The sequence below is a fragment of the Asterias amurensis genome, chromosome 12 (genome assembly GCF_032118995.1).
Source record: "Asterias amurensis chromosome 12, ASM3211899v1".
Classification (NCBI taxonomy): Eukaryota; Metazoa; Echinodermata; class Asteroidea; order Forcipulatida; family Asteriidae; genus Asterias; species Asterias amurensis.
The window spans coordinates 6,780,106-6,800,976 of record NC_092659.1 but is presented as its reverse complement, the minus strand read 5'-3'; the positions used below and the strand labels follow the sequence as shown (position 1 = coordinate 6,800,976).

General features: G+C 37.6%; 1 protein-coding gene across 3 annotated transcripts in view; it reads left to right on the top strand.

The window, feature by feature from the left end:
- LOC139945177 (uncharacterized) overlaps positions 1-20,871 on the top strand; it is a 162,591-nt gene that overhangs the window by 96,665 nt on the left and 45,055 nt on the right. For all 3 annotated transcript variants that reach the window (XM_071942465.1, XM_071942466.1, XM_071942464.1), the window contains exons 2-3: positions 14,585-14,687; positions 19,783-20,172. In XM_071942465.1, the coding sequence (XP_071798566.1) occupies positions 14,618-14,687; positions 19,783-20,172 (460 nt within the window). In that variant the 5' untranslated portion in view covers positions 14,585-14,617. The remainder of the gene's footprint in view (positions 1-14,584; positions 14,688-19,782; positions 20,173-20,871) is intronic.

Sequence of the window (20,871 nt, the reverse complement as noted above, 5' to 3'; positions counted from 1 at the left end):
AAAACTAGACTTTTTTCCCCGAAACGTGAAAAATGCCTTTTTAAGGGTCTTTTTACATATATCGACATACGTGTCCACGGTAAAAAATAAGGAACATTTTTCTTATACTTTGTGGATGGTAGGGACCTGGGGTCCAAATAAACAGCATTTACATTTCAAGACATAATATAACACTATGCCATGGTAACAGTTTATTTGTTTTTAGGCCACTTTGGGCCGATTTGGGGGTCTGAAAAAACTGTTTTTTAGTTAATATTTACAACTCCACCCCACCAAAATCAAAAATATTTCATAAAACCTTTTCCATCACTACAAAGTATCATCCTTGGCTTTATTTGGGACAAGAAAATATTGCTATAAAATTCATCCTTTTTTTTTTTTTAGAACATGCATTAGAATATGTTTTTAGAACTTGCAAAATCAACATTTTTACCATATTTTGGCCCTCAAAATGTCATTTTTTTTTCAGGGGTCTCAAAGTATTTTCCTTTCGGTTTTGATCAGGTCCAAAATTTGTCTTTTTTTTCTGGTAGAAAAACTTGGGCAAGTGTATCCTGATGTATAACAGTACTGTCTCAAAAATAGACTTTTTTCCCCAAACAGAAAAATGCACTTTGAATTATTTTTTTTTCTTCATTCTGAATTTCGAACATTGAAAAGTAATAATTTTATCAATCTTGCAGCTTTTCCTAAGCACTCTATAGGCTTAGTGGATTACCCAACATTGATCAGGAACGATTGATGACCTTAATTTTAGAATTTGCCAGGCCCAGCCCCAATCATATTTCTTGACATTGCATAAAACAATGTTTTGTGAATAGCGCCTCTTTTTGTGAAAGTGTTCCCTTTCGGTTGTTATTGGTATTTTCATGTCTTCTGGGTAGAAACACTGTGTTTATTGTATCCTGTTGTGACTGATCATGCCTTAAGTATAGTAATTTTTCCAAAAGCAATGCATGCTTGTTAAAAATCTGGCACTGTTTCCATGCCCTTTGAGTAATGAATACAAAGTTTGTATTTAAACATAATGGTATCCAACCAAACCATAATCAATGCTTTGAAACTGAGAGTTCTTGATTTGGCTACTTTACCTATTGTACAGGTATGATTCCCATTGCAAGTAGAGTGCGATGAGCATTCTTTACAGGTTGTCTTTAATACAGGGCCTACTCACCTTGGTCCCTGCCTGCTACCAAATGTAAAACCTTTCATAGAGACAGAGATCATAAACAATGTAGTTTCTGTGCTTGAGGCAGATGGTTTGGAGCATCCAATCATGTCCAACACAAATGTGGGAAATTAAAAAGCCTGCTTAAAAGTGTTGGAAAAATTTGGCAAGATCTTATTAAAAACAATGATACTAACGATTTGCATGACGAGCGTAAGAGATCATTTAAAAGGAACACGTTGCCAGGGATCGGTCAAGTTGGTCTTTGAAATGCGTTTGTAACCGCTTGTTATAAAATGCATGGCTAGAAAGATGTTTTTGAGTGATATTTGTCTGGATCATTATATTCTACTTTTAAAAGATCTTTCTAATCATATGCATTTTGTAATAAACGTTTACAAACACTTTTCAAATACCAACTCGACCGATCCAAGGCAACGTGTGTTCCTTTAATGAAACAACACGGATAGAAGTTGTAAATACTTGCACCTGCTCAACATAAATAAGTAAGATGCATTTGCAGTGACAAAAGTTTATTCGGGCTAGTTTGATTATTTTTTCCATTCACTATCTTACTAGTTCATAATTAGCATATATGTCTCTGAGAACGATCAACAAAAAACATTGTCAAACATTACCTGCTGAACTCTTTTATTGTTTGCAACAGTACAACTGAAAGGGAACCCCACCATGGTTGGGGGAACTGCTTAGAGAAGGCCAACGCAGGTGAATTTGGACACAGTACTTGCTCACTTTTAGAGCCTCTTTGTTCTGATAGGGATGAAAATGTTTAGTTTGGTAGCGAGCAGGGGACCAAGAAGACTGTTAAAAGGCCATGTACAAATGTATACACAAGAATAGTAAAGAATGCTCATCGCACTACTTCTCTTCTTGCAATGTGAATCATACCTGTACAACTAGGTAAAGTAGTCATGACAAAACAAGAACTCTCAGTGGCAAAGCATGGTTATAAACTTTTTATATGTTACTTAAAGAACATGGAAACAGTGCCATATTTTTTTTAACAAGCATGCTCGTTTTTGTTTTTTTATCAATTCAAACTAAGGGATAACTTCAAAATGCATTTTTATTGTTTTTGGAAAAATTACCATGTTTGAGGCAGTAGTGTCACAATAGAATACAATAAACCAAAGTGTTTCTCCCCAGCAGACATGCAAACCATAATGATAGCCCAATCACAACCAAAGGGGAAATATTCTGAGGACCAATAATAAATTAAGACAGTACAAACTTTCTTGATGTGCCAGGGAAATTAAAAAATGTGACTTTCAAAAAAGAGGCGCTGTTCACAAAACTTTTTTATTTTTGTTATGCAATGTCAAGAAATATGATTGGGCCGGGGCCGGGGTGGGGCCGGGGCAAATTCTAAGATTTAGGTCATTAACAAGTCCTGATCAATGTTTGGTAATGCACTAAGCCTACAGAGTGCTTATGAAAAGCTGCCAGATTGATGGAATTATTACTAACTTCTTAATGTTATAAATTCAAAATGAAGCAAATATTTCAAAATGCATTTCTCTATGTTTTCGGGGAAAAGGGTTTATTTTTGAAACAGTTCTGTTGCATCAGGATGCAATTGCCCGGGTTTTTCTTAAAAGAAATATAAAGACAAGTTTTGGCCCTGATCAAAACCAAAAGGAAAATATTCTGAGACCCCTGCAAAAATGAAATTTTGAGTGCAAAAAATATGGTAAAAATGTTGATTTTGCAAGTTCTAAAAACATACTCTAATGCACGATCTTAAAACACCACAAGGGTGAAATTTATAGCAGTAATTTTTTGTCTCAAGTAAAGCCAAAGATGATAAATTGTAGTGATGGAAAAGGTTTCATAAATATGCTTGTTTTTTGGTGGGGTGGAGTTGTAAATATTAACTAAAAAACAGTTTTTCAGACCCCCAAATCGGCCTAAGGTGGCCTAAAAACAATTAAACTGCTATCATGGCAACGTGTTATATTATGATTTGAAATGTAAACGCTGTTTATTTGGACCCCAGGTCCCTACCATCCACAAAGTATAAGAAAAATGTTCCTTATTTTTTACCGTGGACACGTTTATCGATACTATGTGAAAAGACCCTTAAAAGGCATTTTTTCACGTTTTGGGGAAAAAAGTCTAGTTTTGAGGCAGTACTGTCACAACAGGATACAATTGCCCAAGTTTTTGACACCAGATATGGAAAGACCAATGTTTGCCCTAATCACAGCCGAAAGGAGAATTTTCTGAGACCCCTGGCAAGTTGACATTTTGGGGTCCAGAAATAGGGTAAAAATGTCGATTTTGCAAGTTCTAAAAACATACTGTAATGCATGATGCAAAAATAGCACAAGGGTGATATTTAAAGCAATATTTTTTTTTCTCAAGGAAGGCCAAGGATGATACTTTGTAGTGATATAAAAGGTTTTTTGAAATAATTTTGCATTTTGGTGGGGTGGAGTTGTAAATTTGAGCTAAAATCCAGTTTTTCAGACCCCAAAATCGGCCTAAAATGGCCAAAAAAACAAAATGAGCCGTAACCATGGCAACGGGCTATATATGGAATTGAAAATGCAATTTTGTTTACTTGCACCCCAAGGCCCTTCCACCCACAAAGTATACAAAAAATTCATTTTTTGACCGTGAGCAACTATGTCAATTATTTACCTGAACTGACTCTTAATGTTTTCTCATAAAGTAAAACATTTCATGGAATAATATTTCAAGGGAAGTCTTTCACCATTACCTTCTGTAAACCCTGTAAGTTATTTGTAAATCTGTGAACTTTTAATTTTTTTTCTGTTCAGAAAGTGTCCAATGGCTTTAATGTTTGAATTGATTTCGAACCCTCTAGCCAAAGTGCGCTCGAAATCGAGCATCTGAAAGCACACAACTTCGTGTGAAGGGTGTTTTTTTCTTCCATTATTGTCTCACAACTTCGACGACCAATAATTGATCAGTTCAAATTTTCCCAGGTTTGTTATTGTGTGTTGAGATACACCAAGTGATTATACTGGTTATTGCCAAACCAATTGAAAGCAGTGTCTTTAAAGGCAGTGGACACTATTGGTAATTACTCAAAATATTTATTGGCATAAAACCTTTCTTTGTGAAGAGTAATGGGGAGAGGTTGATGGTATAAAATATCGTGAGGAACGGCTCCCCCTGAAGTGCCATAGTTTTCGAGAAAGAAGTAATTTCAACGAATTTAATTTCGAGACCGATCAGGTTTAGAACTTGAGGTCTCGAAATCAACCTTTTAAAAACGCACACAACTTCGTGTGACAAGTGTTTTTTTTTTTCCTTTTATTATTATCTCTCAAGTTCGATGACCGATTGAGCTCAAATTTTCACAGGTTTGTTATTTTATGCATATGTTGAGATACACCAACTGTGAAGGCTAGTCTTTGACATTTACCAAAAGTGTCCACGGCTTTTAAAACACACATAACTTCCCTGATAAAAAGAAAAAAGAAAAAAAAATCGATGCTGACCGCACCGACTCCGAATGAGCCAATTATTCTAAAAAGAAAAAGAAAAAAAAAAAACATCAGATCACCTTCTTGCCTATTCAATAACATTGAAACCCTAAAATATGACACTAATAAGGCATCATTGCAACATTAACAGAGGAGATCAATAAAACAAAAAACATTCTCTAGCTATTGTATAATTTTATGTCATTAAAATCTTCTGAATTATAGGTTTTCTCGGTCAATTTCGGAAAATGAGCAGCCAATTTAACCACCAGCCTATTCTATTTGGCACGAAATTGAATGCTATCTGAAAAGGGTCATTCGATTTCGTTTTAAGACTAGTCAAATGTACTTTTACGTTAAACAGGTTCACAATTAACTATGATTTTTTATTTTTTGCCCTTTTAGTAATATATAGCAAATTTTCTTAAAGATGTTTTCAAAGTGTTGAAATTATGCTGTTTTTCTCCATAAAATATTTTTGGGAGAACAAACTCAGTATCGGGTGCACAAACTTAGCAAGAAAAAGGAGGGTTAGATTTGTTTATCCTTTGGTGCTCAAATCAAGCTGAAAAGTGAAAGGGATAGATTTGTTTATCCTTTGCTGCTCAAAACCAACCAAAAAGTAGGAGGGGTAGATTTATTTGTCCCTTGAAACTCAAACACGGCAAAATGTGCGATATATTGTAACAAATAAGTGGAATTTATCTATTTTTAACCATTTAGCCACTGTACCGCTCAGCCGCATATAGCGATACACTGTATGCGGTACGAGGAAACCTCGCTAGCTTGTGTTTGTAGAAAAAAAGGAACATCAAATGAAAACTCCATAGTCATTAGTATAGGTCTACGCATTTGTTAATATATCTAGTTGTTATAGATCGTTATTAATACTCCCTTCACAGTTGACTTGTCGAAGCTAATGATGATGAAATAATTTAGCTCTTACGAAAAATGAAACGCTCATTAGTAAACAGGAAACTGTTCATCATTTATGATGATATTTGAGAATTGAGAATATATGAGAATTGAGCCAGACAAAAGCCTCGAAAAGCTGTTGTGTTCATTTTATCCGTGCACAAAAATATTCGCCATAAAAATTACTGTAGCCGTTTAACGAGAGGCATTTATTGTTCCCATGAGAACTTGTACTATTACCGAAAGGGTTAAAAATTGTGCATACACATTAAGCCATGGCTATCTTTTAAAATTTGAACTACGATTCCAGTAATTTACTGCAAGAATCTTGAGAAATTGGATTTCAGCAAGCTCGGGCGGTGCAGGGACTAAAGGGTTAAAACGTTAGCATAGCAAAATTAGATTGATTCGTAAAATCTACATCATGTTTTTCACGATTTGGAGGATAAAATGGTAAAACAAAAACTTATTGCTTTAAAATCCTGTTTCGAGAGCAATTCTCAGACCATAATGAATATTTTAAGATACTTGACAAGTAACCAAATATAAACAGGTTCACAATTAAATAAACAATTTGTAGTTTTGTACTGTTTTTGGTAATATATAGCAACTTTTCTTGAAGATGTTTTCAAAATGTTAAAGCCATTGGACCATTTCGGTACAGAAAAAAAAAAAAGTTCACAGATTTACAAATAATTTACAGGGTTTACAAAAGGTAATGGTGAAAGACTTCTCTTGAAATATTAGTCCATGAAATGCTTTACTTTTTGAGAAAACGGTAAAACAATATAAATTCTCGTTAACGAGAATTACGGATTTGTTAAAAACACATGTCATGACACAGCGAAACGCGCGAAAACAGGAGTGGGTTTTCCCGTTATTTTCTCCCGACTCCGATGTCCGATTGAGCCTAAATTTCCACAGGATTGTTATTTTATATATAAGTTGTGATACACGAAGTGTGGGACTTGGACAATACTGTTTACCGAAAGTGTATAATGGCTTTAAAACTATACTGTTTTTCTCCATAAAATACCTTTGGGAGAACAAAGTCAATATCGGGTGCACAAACTTAGCCAAAAAGAGGAGGGGATATATTTGTTTATCCTTTGGTGCTCAAATCAAGCTGAAAAGTGGAAGGGATAGATTGTTGTATCCCTTGAAACTAAAACACGACAACGAGTGTGATATAATGCAATAAATACGTGTGATTTATCCATTTTGAAAAAAGTTAGCATAGCAAAATTAGATTGAGTCGTAAAATCTACAGCATATTTTTCACGATTTGGAGGAAAAAATGGTAAAACAAAAATTTGTTGCTTTTAAATCCTGTTTCGAGAGCAATTTACCGACCATAATGACAATTTTAAGCTGTAAATTTAGAAAATAACCAAATCAAAAAAAAAAAAAAAAAAGTTAAATATGAACCTGTTGTTATTCGATTTAACAGAAATAATCATTCAATTTAAAGGGACACACCGGCCGAATTGGGCTATTTGGGCTACAAAATAGACTAAGAAATGTATTCAACGGGTTTCCAGGAATGAAGAAGAACAGTCCTTAAAAAAATTATCAAATTTGGCCGTTTTTGAGCATTTTAAACCAAAAACGAAGGTCGCGTGATTGTTCTAACCAAAAAGTGGTACAAACAATCACGTGACCTTCCGGGCTAGTTTTACTTCCAGCCGTCTAAAAGTAACTTACCAAACCAAATTTAAATCTTTTTTTTACAAAATTATAAACGAGTAATTGACGAAAAAGATCATGTATTCAAAATATCGCTACAAAATGTAAATCATGGTGAAAAATCTAACGTAAGATTCGCATTCAAAGAGTCCGTGTAACGGAAGCTTGTTATTATGGCCCCACAGCGTGGAGCAATCGGAACGTAAGCCTCGGGGCATATCACGTACCGCACATGCCGTGTCTCGTGGGGGGCTGGAGGTGTAATCCCGGGCGCTATGAACTCCCAGCTTGCGGGTCTCGCCGTGAGCTTGGGAGGGGTTGGGAGCCAGACATCAGAGTACATGTTTGTCATCGTGGGTTTGTCAGTCGGTACACCTCGTGTCAAATCCGTTATTTCTTATGATCGCAACGTTCCAATATTATACTCTGGCTTGTTTCATGGCTCCTAATTTCTTTTTGCTAGGAGTTTTCAAAACGTAGGAATACCGCATTTTGTTATATTGACAGTGTTATTGTGTGAGTAGCTTAAAAAATGTTTTATGAAGAAGAAAAAAAGGATTAAAAAAACCGGAACCCCCGATCGAAAAAAGAACAGGTGAAAAATAATTTTGTATAAAAGGTTGAAAAAAATATGATAAAAAAATTCCCTCAAGGCATAATTTTGTCAAAAAAATATTTTTTAATTCTGTGAATGAAGTGTTATTTTTTGAGATTGTTGAGGTTTTATTTGGTTACGTTCCAAGCTACGCAGCTACTCAGCTACGCTTACGTTCCTTCAAGTTACGCTATAATATAAAAAGGTACGTTTTTCAAGCCCGAGTCAAGCTACGCTTACGTTCCATATGCAGCTACGTTTACGTTCCAAGATATCCAGCTACGCTTATACCTTCCAAAATATGACGTTCCAAGCTACGCTTACATTCAAAGTTTTGCTTACGTTCCTTCTCAAGTTACGCTATATATACAAAAGGTACGCTTTCAATCCTGAGTCAAGTTACGCTTACGTTCCATACGCAGCTACGTTTACGTTCCAAGATACCCAGCTACGCTTACGTTCCAAGATATGCTTACGTTCCAAAAGATAAGATTACGTTCTAAGCTACACAGCTTCTCAGCTATGCTTACGATCCATACGCAGCTACGTTTACGTTCCAAGATACCCAACTATGCTTACGTTCCAAGATATGCTTACGTTCCAAAAGATATGGTTACGTTCCAAGCTACGCAGCTACTCCATATCCATACAATCCATATACATCATTTAGGTTTGTTACGCTAAAATAAAAAAGGACGCTTTCAATCCCGAGTCAAGCTAGGCTTACGTTTCAAGATTTGCAGCTACGCTTACATTTCAAAATACATTCTCACAAGGACGCTTTTGAATCCCTCACGATTCCCTCCCCCCCCCACCCCCACCCCCAACCCTCACCCCCCCCCCCCCCCCCGAGATTCTAAAATGTTTCATCACTGTGAATAACAGGGCCCCTCAGTTTCATCTGTTTAGCAGAAAATACTGGTCACAAAATTTCTTTACTATTCAAAAATTTAGTCGGCCACCAGCCACAAGTTCACCAGGAAGTTGGTGCCAGGAATGCTTTATTTACTTGTCACTGTCCCATCATATTCTGGGTTAGTTTTTTTGTGTTCTTCGTGACGATCTTTGGATGTACGTCGAAGCACGACTACCTCCATCGTCGAAAGATTTGCCTGATCCGTATATGCTGGTTGTTTATACTTTATGGATAGACTGGATCCTTATGCTGCGTCGTAGTAAAACGTTGCTATAAACAAAGCACCAGTCTACTTGCAATATTGTGCGACGATGTCACGAAGACTTGACAGTTGCAACGGCTGGAAACACGTTTACGCTGGCCTTTTACCGCTTTTGGGTTTTTTAATCATTTTTCGCTAATTACGTGACATTTTGATGATTTATTTTACAGCAACCATCTATAAAAACATTGTTTATGGTTCTACAGCCCTAAATTGCGTACACGGTGAGCCGGTGTGTCCCTTTAACAATTCATCAAAACAGCATTCAAATTCACAGACGCTTCTTGAGGCGTGTGTGTCATGAAAAAGAATGACGATACGCTAAATTGAACATAGTGCGAAGGGAATTTGACTCGACTCAAAACGAAATTGAACGGCCGAATTCTGAATTTGAAACGCAGTAACAACCGGAGAGGCAAAACAGCTTTAATTTGAACGCATCAAAATGAAATTGACTGCTCATTTGCCGAATTTGACCGAGAAAACCTATAGTATTGTAAACATACAACTCTTATGGCTTTGAGGTTTTTATTTCTGAAATAAACCAAACAACACAATTATAATAATGCAATTGTGTTGTAAGTAAAGTAAAAAATAAAAATGAAAAAACCTTCTTGGAATTAGAGAGGGGTAAACTAATTTGCAATTCACTGCTTGAAGCCACAATGCAGTTCACTGTTTTTCGTATCTCTTAAAGCCATTGGACCCTTTCGGTAAACAGTATTGTCCAAGGCCCACACTTCGTGTATCGCAACTTCTATATCAAATAACAAATCTGTGAAAGTTTAGGCTCAATCGGACATCGGAGTCGGGAGAAAATAACGGGAAAACCCACTCCTGTGTTCGCGCGTTTCGCCGTGTCATGACATGTGTTTATAACAAACCCGTAATTCTCGCTAACGAGAATTTATATTGTTTTACCGTTTTCTCAAAAAGTAAAGCATTTCATGGACTAATATTTGAAGAGAAGTCTTTCAACATTACCTTCTGAAAACCCTGTAAATTATTTGTAAATCTGTGAACTTTTTTTTTTTTTTTTGTACCGAAAAGGTCCAATGGCTATAAATAAAGTCGCCCATTACACACAAGCAACAGTCATACAAAAACGTCAACAAAGCTTCGTTTATATAGCGAAGTAATTTTATTTATAACAGATGGCAAATGCACAATTTTACTTTACTTTTATAAGTACCAGTAATTGTCAAAACATCATAATACAAACACTTTATGTAAAGTCAATTACGAGCCGCAGTAAAAATGACTTCAACAAAATCTCAAAAATGTCTAGTAGTCGACGAGGTAAAAGGAAAACCGTGCAATTTTGAGGCATGTTTGTGTGAATCATTGTATTCTACTTTTACAACATCTTTCTACCCATATGCATTTTATAATAAAAAACGGTTACAAACGCATTTCAAAGACCAACTCGACCAATTCAAGGCAACGTGTTCCTTTAAAGCCATTGGACCCTTTCGGTAAACAGTAATTCTCGTTAACGAGAATTGATATTGTTTACTGTTTTCTCAAAAAGTAAAGCATTTCATGGAATAATATTTCAAGAGAAGTATTTCACCCCTACCTTCTGTAAACCCTGTAAGTTATTTGTAAATCTGTGACCCTTTTTTTTTCTGTACCGAAAGGGTCCAATGGCTTTAAAGCGATACACTTTACTAAATGCGGGATGAACAAGTTTCACCAAGCTTGTGTTTGGAGAAACAACATCAAAATGAAACTGTCTGAATAGTCAAAAGTCAAGTCTATCTATAGCAATCAATAATAGATCATTATTAATTCCCCCTATACACAGATGACTTGTAAAATGTACACACCAATGATGATGAAAATAATTTATAGTTTATAATAATTATGCTATGGCCCACAAAATGCTCATTTGTAACAAACAAAATGAAATTGTCTTTTATCATGATGATATTGTCGAAAACTAATTAATGCCTTAGCAATTAACAGTTTGAGCATTGCTCCGTATAAAAGCTTTGAAAAGCTATTGATGTATTCCTTATAACCTCCTACAAACCAATAACCATAAAAATTTACCGACAGCCGTTAACGAGAGGCGCCTATTGTTCTCTGGGGACTCGTTACTTCTGAACGCTTAAAGGCGGTCGCGCGATGGTCGGGTGTCAGAAATCTAGACGCGCGATCATAAAAAGACACGGATTTTAGGCCTCAGTCTTAGGATTGCGCGCAAGGTTTCCGTCGCGCGACCATCGCGCGACCGACTATAAACCGGCCTTAAAGGCAGTGGACACTATCGGTAATTACTCAAAGAAATTCTTAGCATAAAACCTTGCTTAATAACGAGTAATGGGGAAAGGTTGATGGTACAAAATATTGCAAGAAACGGCTCCCTCTGAAGTGACTTAGTTTTCGAGAAAGAAGTAATTTTCCACGAATTTGATTTCGAGACCTCAAGTTTAGAATTTGATGTCTCGAAATCAAGCATCTGAAAGCACACAACTTCGTGTGACAAGGGTGTTTTTTTCTTTCATTAATATCTCGCAACTTCGATGACCGGATTGAGCTCAAATGTTCACAGGTTGGTTATTTTATGGATATGTTGAGATACACCAAGTGAGAAGACTAAGCATGCTTTGACATTAGTGTCCACTGTCTTTAATATAGTACCGAAAAGGACACAAATAAATTGCACCTAAATGAGTAGCGTTGACTATTTTGAAACTTGAATTATAACTCTTGTCACTAACTGAAATGACTTAATGGTTTACAAAAGATAAATTGAGCCAGGCTGTTGCACTTTTGAGGTTTAACAATGACCCACTTAATCATAAGCTCATTGTTATACACTGCAAATCTCGTTGTTCAAAATTTGCCCAACTTTTGTGCCCAACGTTGGTTCAAATATCAACTGACTACATTATTGGGCATATCTTAACCAACAGTGGTTGGGCAAAAACTATATCCAATAGTTGGGTAGACAGTTTAACGAAACAAGTTGGTCAAATCAGTTTAACCAACAGTTTGGGCAATAAACTGTATCCTATAGTTGGGTAAACAGTTTTACACAACAAGTTGGTCAAATCAGTTTAACCAACAGTTTGGGCAATAAACTGTATCTTATAGTTGGATAAACAGTTTTACACAACAAGTTGGTCAAATCAGTTTAACCAACAGTTTGGGCAATAAACTGTATCCTATAGTTGGGTAAACAGTTTTACACAACAAGTTGGTCAGATCAGTTTAACCAACAGTTTGGGCAATAAACTGTATCTTATAGTTGGGTAAACAGTTTTACACAACAAGTTGGTCAAATCAGTTTAACCAACAGTTTGGGCAATAAACTGTATCTTATAGTTGGGTAAACAGTTTTACACAACAAGTTGGTCAAATCCGTTGAACCAACCGTGTTGGGCAAAGTTTGTTACCCAACTTGTTGGATAAAATGTTACCAAATAATGTAGTCAGTTGATATTTGAACCAACGTTGGGCAACCGTGTTGGGCAAAGTTTGTTACCCAATAAAAGTAGCAATGACGGATTATTTATTGGTTGCTCCCTTACTCAATTGTTGGGTATAAAACCAATTATGTGCTAATAATAAGCTGCAAATAAACAATATGTTGGAGTTGGCAATTAAATGTATTCAGCATAAATTCAACATCTGAAGATTCACAGCACAATGCAATACCACACAATGCAACACAAGTAACTCTAGATCATATTATGTAACAGTTAAAGGTTTCATCCCCCAATGTAACAGAATCTTGCCAACTTCCTCGTCGCCAATTGTCATGATGCTTGCGTGGAGTGCGTGTGTGTGCGTGTGTGCACATGGATGTTATGCAATATCAGGAAGACGTGTCCAAGACGCGCACTCGTGATGTGAATCCCGGGAACTTTGCCCAACACTGACCGAAGTTTTGTGCCCAACACTATTGGTTAATGTGATAATAAATGTGTGACAGTCTCGGGGCAAAACACTTGAGAATCCCGGGAGCTTTGCCCAACAGCCAGAAGCTTTGTGCCCAACACTATTGGTTATTGGATAATTTTGACCAACTTCTCGGGCAAATCTTTGCCCAACTACGATTATTCTCAATTGACCCATCCAGTTAACCAACATTTTGGTCAACTCTGCCCAAGCATGTTGGGCAACGATTTTGTTTTACCAACTGCCATTATTTGTAACCAACTAATTAGTAATGCATTTACCAAACACATTTTTTGACCAACAAATTTGCAGTGTAACACGGTCGGCCTATTATGGGAGTCAAAATTTTGACTCCCATAAATGGCCGACCGTGTTTTTCGCACAGTAAAAGGAAAACCGCGCAATTTCGAGGCAAACTTGTGTGGATCATTGTATTCTACTTTTCAAACATCTTTCCAACCATATGCAATTTATAAAAAACGGTTACAAACGCTTTTTCAACTCGTCCGATCCAAGGCAACGTGTTCCTTCAAGCGGCTGGGCGGTCCAGTGGCTAACAAAAAGAGTACAACAGGGGCAAAACCATAATACACAAAACTTTGTGCTCTTTGCGTGGAATACCTATACAACATTATGGTGGAAAGGGTGTTACCTGTCAACCGCCTGCTATAGAACGGTAGCTAGTGCAAGGTCATTTTACTAAACACAATGAAATTAGAAAAGCGCCGCTCCGCATTACCTCATTCGCTAATAACACACTGTAATGAAGGCCTCTCCATCACACGAACAGGTAATGCCATTAACTTTAATGTCAATTAAAACTTACTTGGTAAAGGGCGCACTTGTTGGGAGCTGCTGATGTTATAGACTTTGTATGAAATAACATGCAGAGAGAGGGCTTTTTTTGTTTTTGCTAAAGTTTTGCGAAAGGTCTTCGGCATATGAAAGCACTTGAACAATAATTTTATATTTTCTTTCTTTCATTATATCCTAATAATATACCACTTGCATTGGCATGGCCGCCATCATTGATGAAACGTGCTCGCGTGAATTTGCTGAAAGTCGTGCGCAGCTCATACACAAGTGCACGTTTCTGTTGGTTGTCATCAAAGATGGCGGTCAATAGACCTTATGCATTGACGTCATCCAGCCGCCATCTTAGAGGAAAAACGGCGATGAAACAATCGAGACGCGCAGATTTGTACGCGCGGCGCAGTGAACCAGTATTGGCCAGTGAACGACCTCCATTTGACCTCTAGGTGAGGGCGCCCTACTGAAATTACGTCATGGATTGTGTTTAAGGTCTATAACGCCATATTGTGCAATCCATCTAATGTGTTACGGCCGTGTCCAAACGGTGACTTCGGCTACAGCTTTGGCTAGATCAGGGCGTCTGCTAATGTTGAAGAATAGGCAGACGGGTGTATCTAGCCGTAGCTGTAGCCCTTGTCGCCGTTTCGGACACGGCCTTACTTTTCATCCACGAGCCGTTTTTTGATTGTTTAGACTTTACTTGCAAAAACAAAATCACTCGTATACTGACATCAATTTGAGTTGCAGTTTGTAGTATAAATTGTAATTACTTTGCAACATTGTAATCGTTAGAATAATTCTGTTTTGTTCTGATGATGAATCTACACACTGCTTTAATTTACAGATCAAAGTTGATGACGTACACATAATAAGTGACATGGGAGGCGTCCAGTTACGTCTCATTCTTGGGGCTTGTGCATTCATATTGGGCAGGTGCATGAGCTCCGGTAAGTAGTATTCAAAACTCTGCAACTCTGCAGATAACAAACGAAATGTTTGGAGAGACGTCAGGTATTAAACAATTATTATAGGCATTGCCTGTTGTCGGAATCCCAAAAGGAGAGGTAAAACATTGTAAGAGTTCCCTCGAAATCTTATTTCATTCTTCAAAATCTTAATTCGTGACCTCGAAATCCTATTTCGTTCACTCAGAATGTAATTTGGGACAAAATAACATTTCGGGGAACGAGCATATTATGTTTCAAGTGATGAAATGTTATCTTCGAGGTATTTATTTTTATTTATTTTTACTTTTACCTTTCATAGTTTGTGTTTACCAGTCCGTTTAGGGGTTCCGTACCTGTTCGATCTTCTCGGTCAGCGTGTCGTGGCCGAGCGACCGCGCACCGAACTAAAGTTAAGGTGTTTCAAGGAGGTGTGGGTTCGAGTCCTGGTCTTGTGACACTTGTATCCTTATTGGCAATGACTTTGTTTTTTATGCTTTGTCCTTCGGATGAGACGTGTCAGTTCAGGTAAATAATTGACATAGTTGCTCACGGTCAAAAAATGAATTTTGTTTTATACTTTGTTGGTGGAAGGGCCTTGGGGTGCCAGTAAACAAAATTGCATTTTCAATTCTATATATAGCCCGTTGCCATGGTTACGGCTCATTTTGTTTTTTTGGCCATTTTAGGCCGATTTTGGGGTCTAAAAAACTGGTTTTTAGCTCATATTTACAACTCCACCCCACCAAAAAACAAAAATATTTCATAAAACCTTTTACATCACTACAAAGTATCATCCTTGGCTTTACTTGAGACAAAAAAATATTGCTATAAATTTCACCCTTTTGCTGTTTTTAGAACGTGCATTAGAGTATGTTTTTAGAACTTGCAAAATCAACATTTTTACCATATTTTTTGCCCTCAAAATTTCATTTTTTTCAGGGGTCTTAGAATATTTTCCTTTCAGGTTTTGATCAGGGCCAAAATTTGTCTTTTTTATTTCTGGTAAGAAAAACTTGGGCAAGTGTATCCTGATGTATAACAGTACTGTCTCAAAAATAGACTTTTTTCCCCAAACAGAAAAATGCATTTTGAATTGTTTTTTCTTCATATTGAATTTCTAACATTAAAAAGTAATAATTCTATCAATCTTGCAGCTTTTCCTAAGCACTAGTGGATTACCCAACATTGATTAGGAACTGTTGATGACCTTAATTTTACAATTTGCCCGGCCCAGCCCCAATCATATTTCTTGACATTGCATAAAACAATGTTTTGTGAATAGCGCCTCTTTTTTTGAAAGTGTTCCCTTTCGGTTGTTATTGGTGTTTTCATGTCTTCTGGGTAGAAACACTGTGTTTATTGTATCCTGTTCTGACTGATCATAGCTTAAAGGAACACGTTGCCTTGGATCGGTCGAGTTGGTCTTTGAAAAACGTTTGTAACCGTTTTTTATAGTATGCATATGGGTAGGAAGATGTTGTAAAAGTAGAATACAATGATCCACACAAACATGCCTCGAAATTGCGTGGTTTTCCTTTTACCTCATCGACTAACACGTCGGCCATTTATGGGGGTCAAAATTTTGACTCCCATAAATGGCCGACGGTGATAGTTCGCACAGTAGAAGGAAAACCACGCAATTTCGAGGCAAACTTGTGTGGATCATTGTATGCTACTTTTAAAACATCTTTCCAACCATATGCATTATATAAAAAACGGTTACAGGGCTTTTGTTTTGACCAACTCGTCCGATCCAAGGCAACGTGTTCCTTTAAGTATAGTAATTTTTACAAAAACAATGCATGCTTGTTAAAAATCTGGCACTGTTTCTATGTCCTTTGAGTAATGAATACAAAGTTTTTATTTAAACATAATGGTATCCAACCAAACCATAACCAATGCTTTGCCACTGAGAGTTCTTGATTTGGCTACTTTACCTATTGTACAGGTATGATTCCCATTGCAAGTAGAGTGCGATGAGCATTCTTTACAAGTTGTCTTTAATACAGGGCCTACTCTCCTTGGTCCCTGCCTGCTACCAAATGTAAAACTTTTCATAGAGATAGAGATCATAAACAATGTAGTTTCTGTGCTTGAGGCAGATGGTTTGGAGCATCCAATCATGTCCAACACAAATGTGGGAAATTAAAAAGCCCGCTTAAAAGTGTTGGAAAAGTTTGCCAAGATCTTATTAAGAACAATGATACTAACGATTTACAAGATGAGCGTAAGAGATCATTTAAAAGGAACACGTAGCCTGGGATCGGTCAAGTTGGTCTTTGAAATGCGTTTGTAACCGTTTGTTATAAAATGCATGGTTAGAAAGATGTTTTTGAGTGATACTTGGTGGATCATTATGTTCTACTTTTGAAATATCTTTCTAATCATATGCATTTTGTAATAAACATTTACAAACGCTTTTCAAAGACCAACTCGACCGATCCAAGGCAACGTGTTCCTTTAATGAAACAACATTGAAAGAAGTTGTAAATACTTGCACCTGCTCAACATAAATAAGTAAGATGCATTTGCAGTGACAAAAGTCTATTCAGGCTAGTTGTATTATTTTTTCCATTCACTATCTTACTAATTCATAATTATTATATATGTCTCTGAGAACGATCAACAAAAAACATTGTCAAACATTACCTGCTGAATTGTTTATCACGTTAAATAAACCAACTCTTTTATTGTTTGCAACAGTACAATTGAAAGGAACCCCACCATAGATGGGGGAACTGCTTACAGAAGGGCAAAGCAGGTGAATGGCCATTTAGATACTTTGGATACAGTACTTGCTCACTTTTAGAGCCTCTTTGTTCTGATAGGGATGAAAATGTTTAGTTTGGTAGCGGGCAGGGGACCAAGAAGACTGTTATAAGGCCATGTATAGACAAGAATAGTAAAGAATGCTCATCGCACTACTTCTCTTCTTGTAATGTGAATCATACCTGTACAACTAGGTAAAGTAGTCATGACAAAACAAGAACTCTCAGTGGCAAAGTATGGTTATAAACTTTGTATTTGTTACTTAAAGAGCATGGAAACAGTGCCATACTTATTTAACAAGCATGCTCGTTTTTGTTTTTTATCAATTCAAACTAAGGGATAACTTCAAAATGCATTTTTATTGTTTTTGGAAAAATTACCATGTTTGAGGCAGAAGTGTCACAACAGAATACAATAAACCAAAGTGTTTCTCCCCAGCAGACATGCAAACCATAATGATAGCCCAATCACAACAAAAAGGGAAATATTCTGAGAACCAATAAAACATTAAGACAGTACAAACTTTCTTGATGTGCAAGGGGAATTAAAAAATGTGACTTTCAAAAAAGAGGCGCTGTTCACAAAACATTTTTTTATTTTATGCAATGTCAAGAAATATGATTGGGCCGGGGCCGGGGTGGGGCCGGGGTGGGGCCGGGTTGGGGCCGGGGTGGGGCCGGGGTGGGGCCGGGGTGGGGCCGGGGTGGGGCCGGGGTGGGGCCGGGGTGGGGCCGGGGTGGGGCCGGGGTGGGGCCGGGGTGGGGCCGGGGTGGGGCCGGGGTGGGGCCGGGGTGGGGCCGGGGTGGGGCCGGGGCGGGGCAAATTATAAGATTTAGGTCATCAACAAGTCCTGATCAATGTTTGGTAATGCACTAAGCCTACAGAGTGCTTATGAAAAGCTGCCAGATTGATGGAATTATTACTAACTTCTTAATGTTATAAATTCAAATTGAAGCAAATATTTCAAAATGCATTTCTCTATGTTTTCGGGGAAAAGGGTCTATTTTTGAGACAGTTCTGTTACATAAGGATACAATTGCCCGAGTTTTTCTTACCAGAAATAAAAAGACAAATTTTGGCCCTGATCAAAACCGAAAGGAAAATATTCTGAGACCCCTGATAAAATGAAATTTTGAGGGCAAAAAATCTGGTAAAAATGTTGATTTTGCAAGTTCTAAAAACATACTCTAATGCACGTTCTTAAAATAGCACAAGGGTGAAATTTATAGCAATATTTTTTTGTCTTAAGTAAAGCCAAGGATGATACTTTGTAGTGATATAAAAGGTTTTATGAAATATTTTTGTTTTTTTGGTGGGGTGGAGTTGTAAATATTAACTAAAAAAACAGTTTTTCATACCCCAATATCGGCCTAAAGTAGCCTAAACACAAATGAACTGTTACCATGGCAACGTGTTATATTATGATTTGAAATGTAAATGTTGTTTATTTGGACCCCAAGTCCCTACCATCTACAAAGTATAAAAAAAAATTCCTTTTTTTTTTTTACCGTGGACACGTATGTCGATATTATGTGAAAAGACCCTTAAAAAGGAATTTTTCACGTTTTGGGGAAAAAAGTCTAGTTTTGAGGCAGTACTGTCACAACAGGATACAACAGTTGACATTTTGGGGTCCAAAAACAGGGTAAAAATGTCGATTTTGCAAGTTCTAAAAACATACTGTAATGCATGATGCAAAAATAGCTCAAGGGTGATATTTAAAGCAATAATTTGTTTTCTCAAGGAAGGCCAAGGATGATACTTTGTAGTGATATAAAAGGTTTTTTGAAATAATGTTGCATTTTGGTGGGGTGGAGTTGTAAGTATGAGCTAAAAACCAGTTTTTTAGACCCCAAAATCGGCCTAAAATGGCCAAAAAACAAAATGAGCCGTAATAGAATTGAAAATGAAATTTTGTTTACTGGCACCCCAAGGCCCTTCCACCAACAAAGTATTAAAAAAATCATTTTTTGACCGTGAGCAACTATGTCAATTATTTACCTGAACTGACTCTTAATACATAAATAAGCATTTTGAACTGTCTGCACTGTATGGGAAGTTATAAAGCTGGAAGCACCTTCCAGAGATTGCCATGCTAACGGGAAAAGTCAAGCCAAAAACGTCTCCTCTGCGTTACAACGTACGTTAGCTCAGCAAAAATTTAGTCGGGCACCAGCCAATGCAACCTTGGAATAATTTGGGCTGGTAACCAGATTCTGCTAAGCAATACTTTTCGGTGTTTCGCCAGTTGTTGTGCTATGAATTGTGGCCTAGGTCTTGAACGGTGCCCATTGAGTTTTGTATTTAATTTGTTTTACCACTTTAGCCCAACTGTGTCCGACTGTCGTCTCACGAGACGTCAGCATCAATAGAACCCAAGCCGTCGTGGTATCCTCAGATGAAATAGACCAGCCACCAGCCAACTGCACATCAGCAACATTGGAACTGAATTTCACCATCAAGGATAATGGTTCCCTGACGTCCATAGACATTCTTGAACTTCGAAACGACCATCCAGATCTGGAGCTAGTAGTTGAGTTGTTTACAACTGATGACGTGTATCCCACGTTGGTCGTGCGGGAGGACACCTACAAACGTTTGATCATTGAAGCAGGAAAAAAGATGCCTAGATTGCGTTTGACGCTCTTCAAGAGGGAAATTCAAGTCAATGGCAGTTACAGTTTTCGAGCTAGATTGTCGTTGACCAACGAGGCAGGTATGTCCAACGTATCCTTAAACTTTGCCTTTAAAAATATTGCATCTTTCTGAATAAATTTACATTACACCAGGCCTGGGCTCAATCTCAAAGAGCTGCTTAAGCACCAGAAGTAGCTAAAGCACACACAATTTTCACTGATTAGCGAGACAGGTATGTCTAATGTATCCGTAACTTAGTACCAAATGGGTACGTGCCATCAACTGATACTCAGCCACCACAGTCCCAGCTCGCGAGCGGTCCCCGGTGGATGACACGATGACGTACTTGCCGGCTGCAGGCGTATCACAGTGGGGACAAGGTGGGGACTAGACTTGTGGACAAGTCGTTAATGGTCCCACGAAGTGAGATAGTCGAGTTGTGGCGGTGCTCTCGTGAGATCACTGCTCGAACTGCGCGCACTGCTGGCTCCCCGATTTCTATGAGGCGTAGAAATCGGGCATCAGCAGTTCGCGCGAGAGCAGTGATCTCGGGGGAGCACCGCCACACTCGACTATCTTATCGCGTGGGACCATTAACGACTTGTCCACAAGTCTAGGTGGGGACAAGTTTAGTTTAATCTCAAAGGACAATCTCAGCAATTAATATTTGTATTTTGTGTGCATGGTTTTCGTCGGGTGATATTACTAGGTGCAGAGTTTGTTGGTGCCGAGGTTGCAAGGTGCCGAGTTTGCGAGTTTGCAAGATGCTGAAGTGACA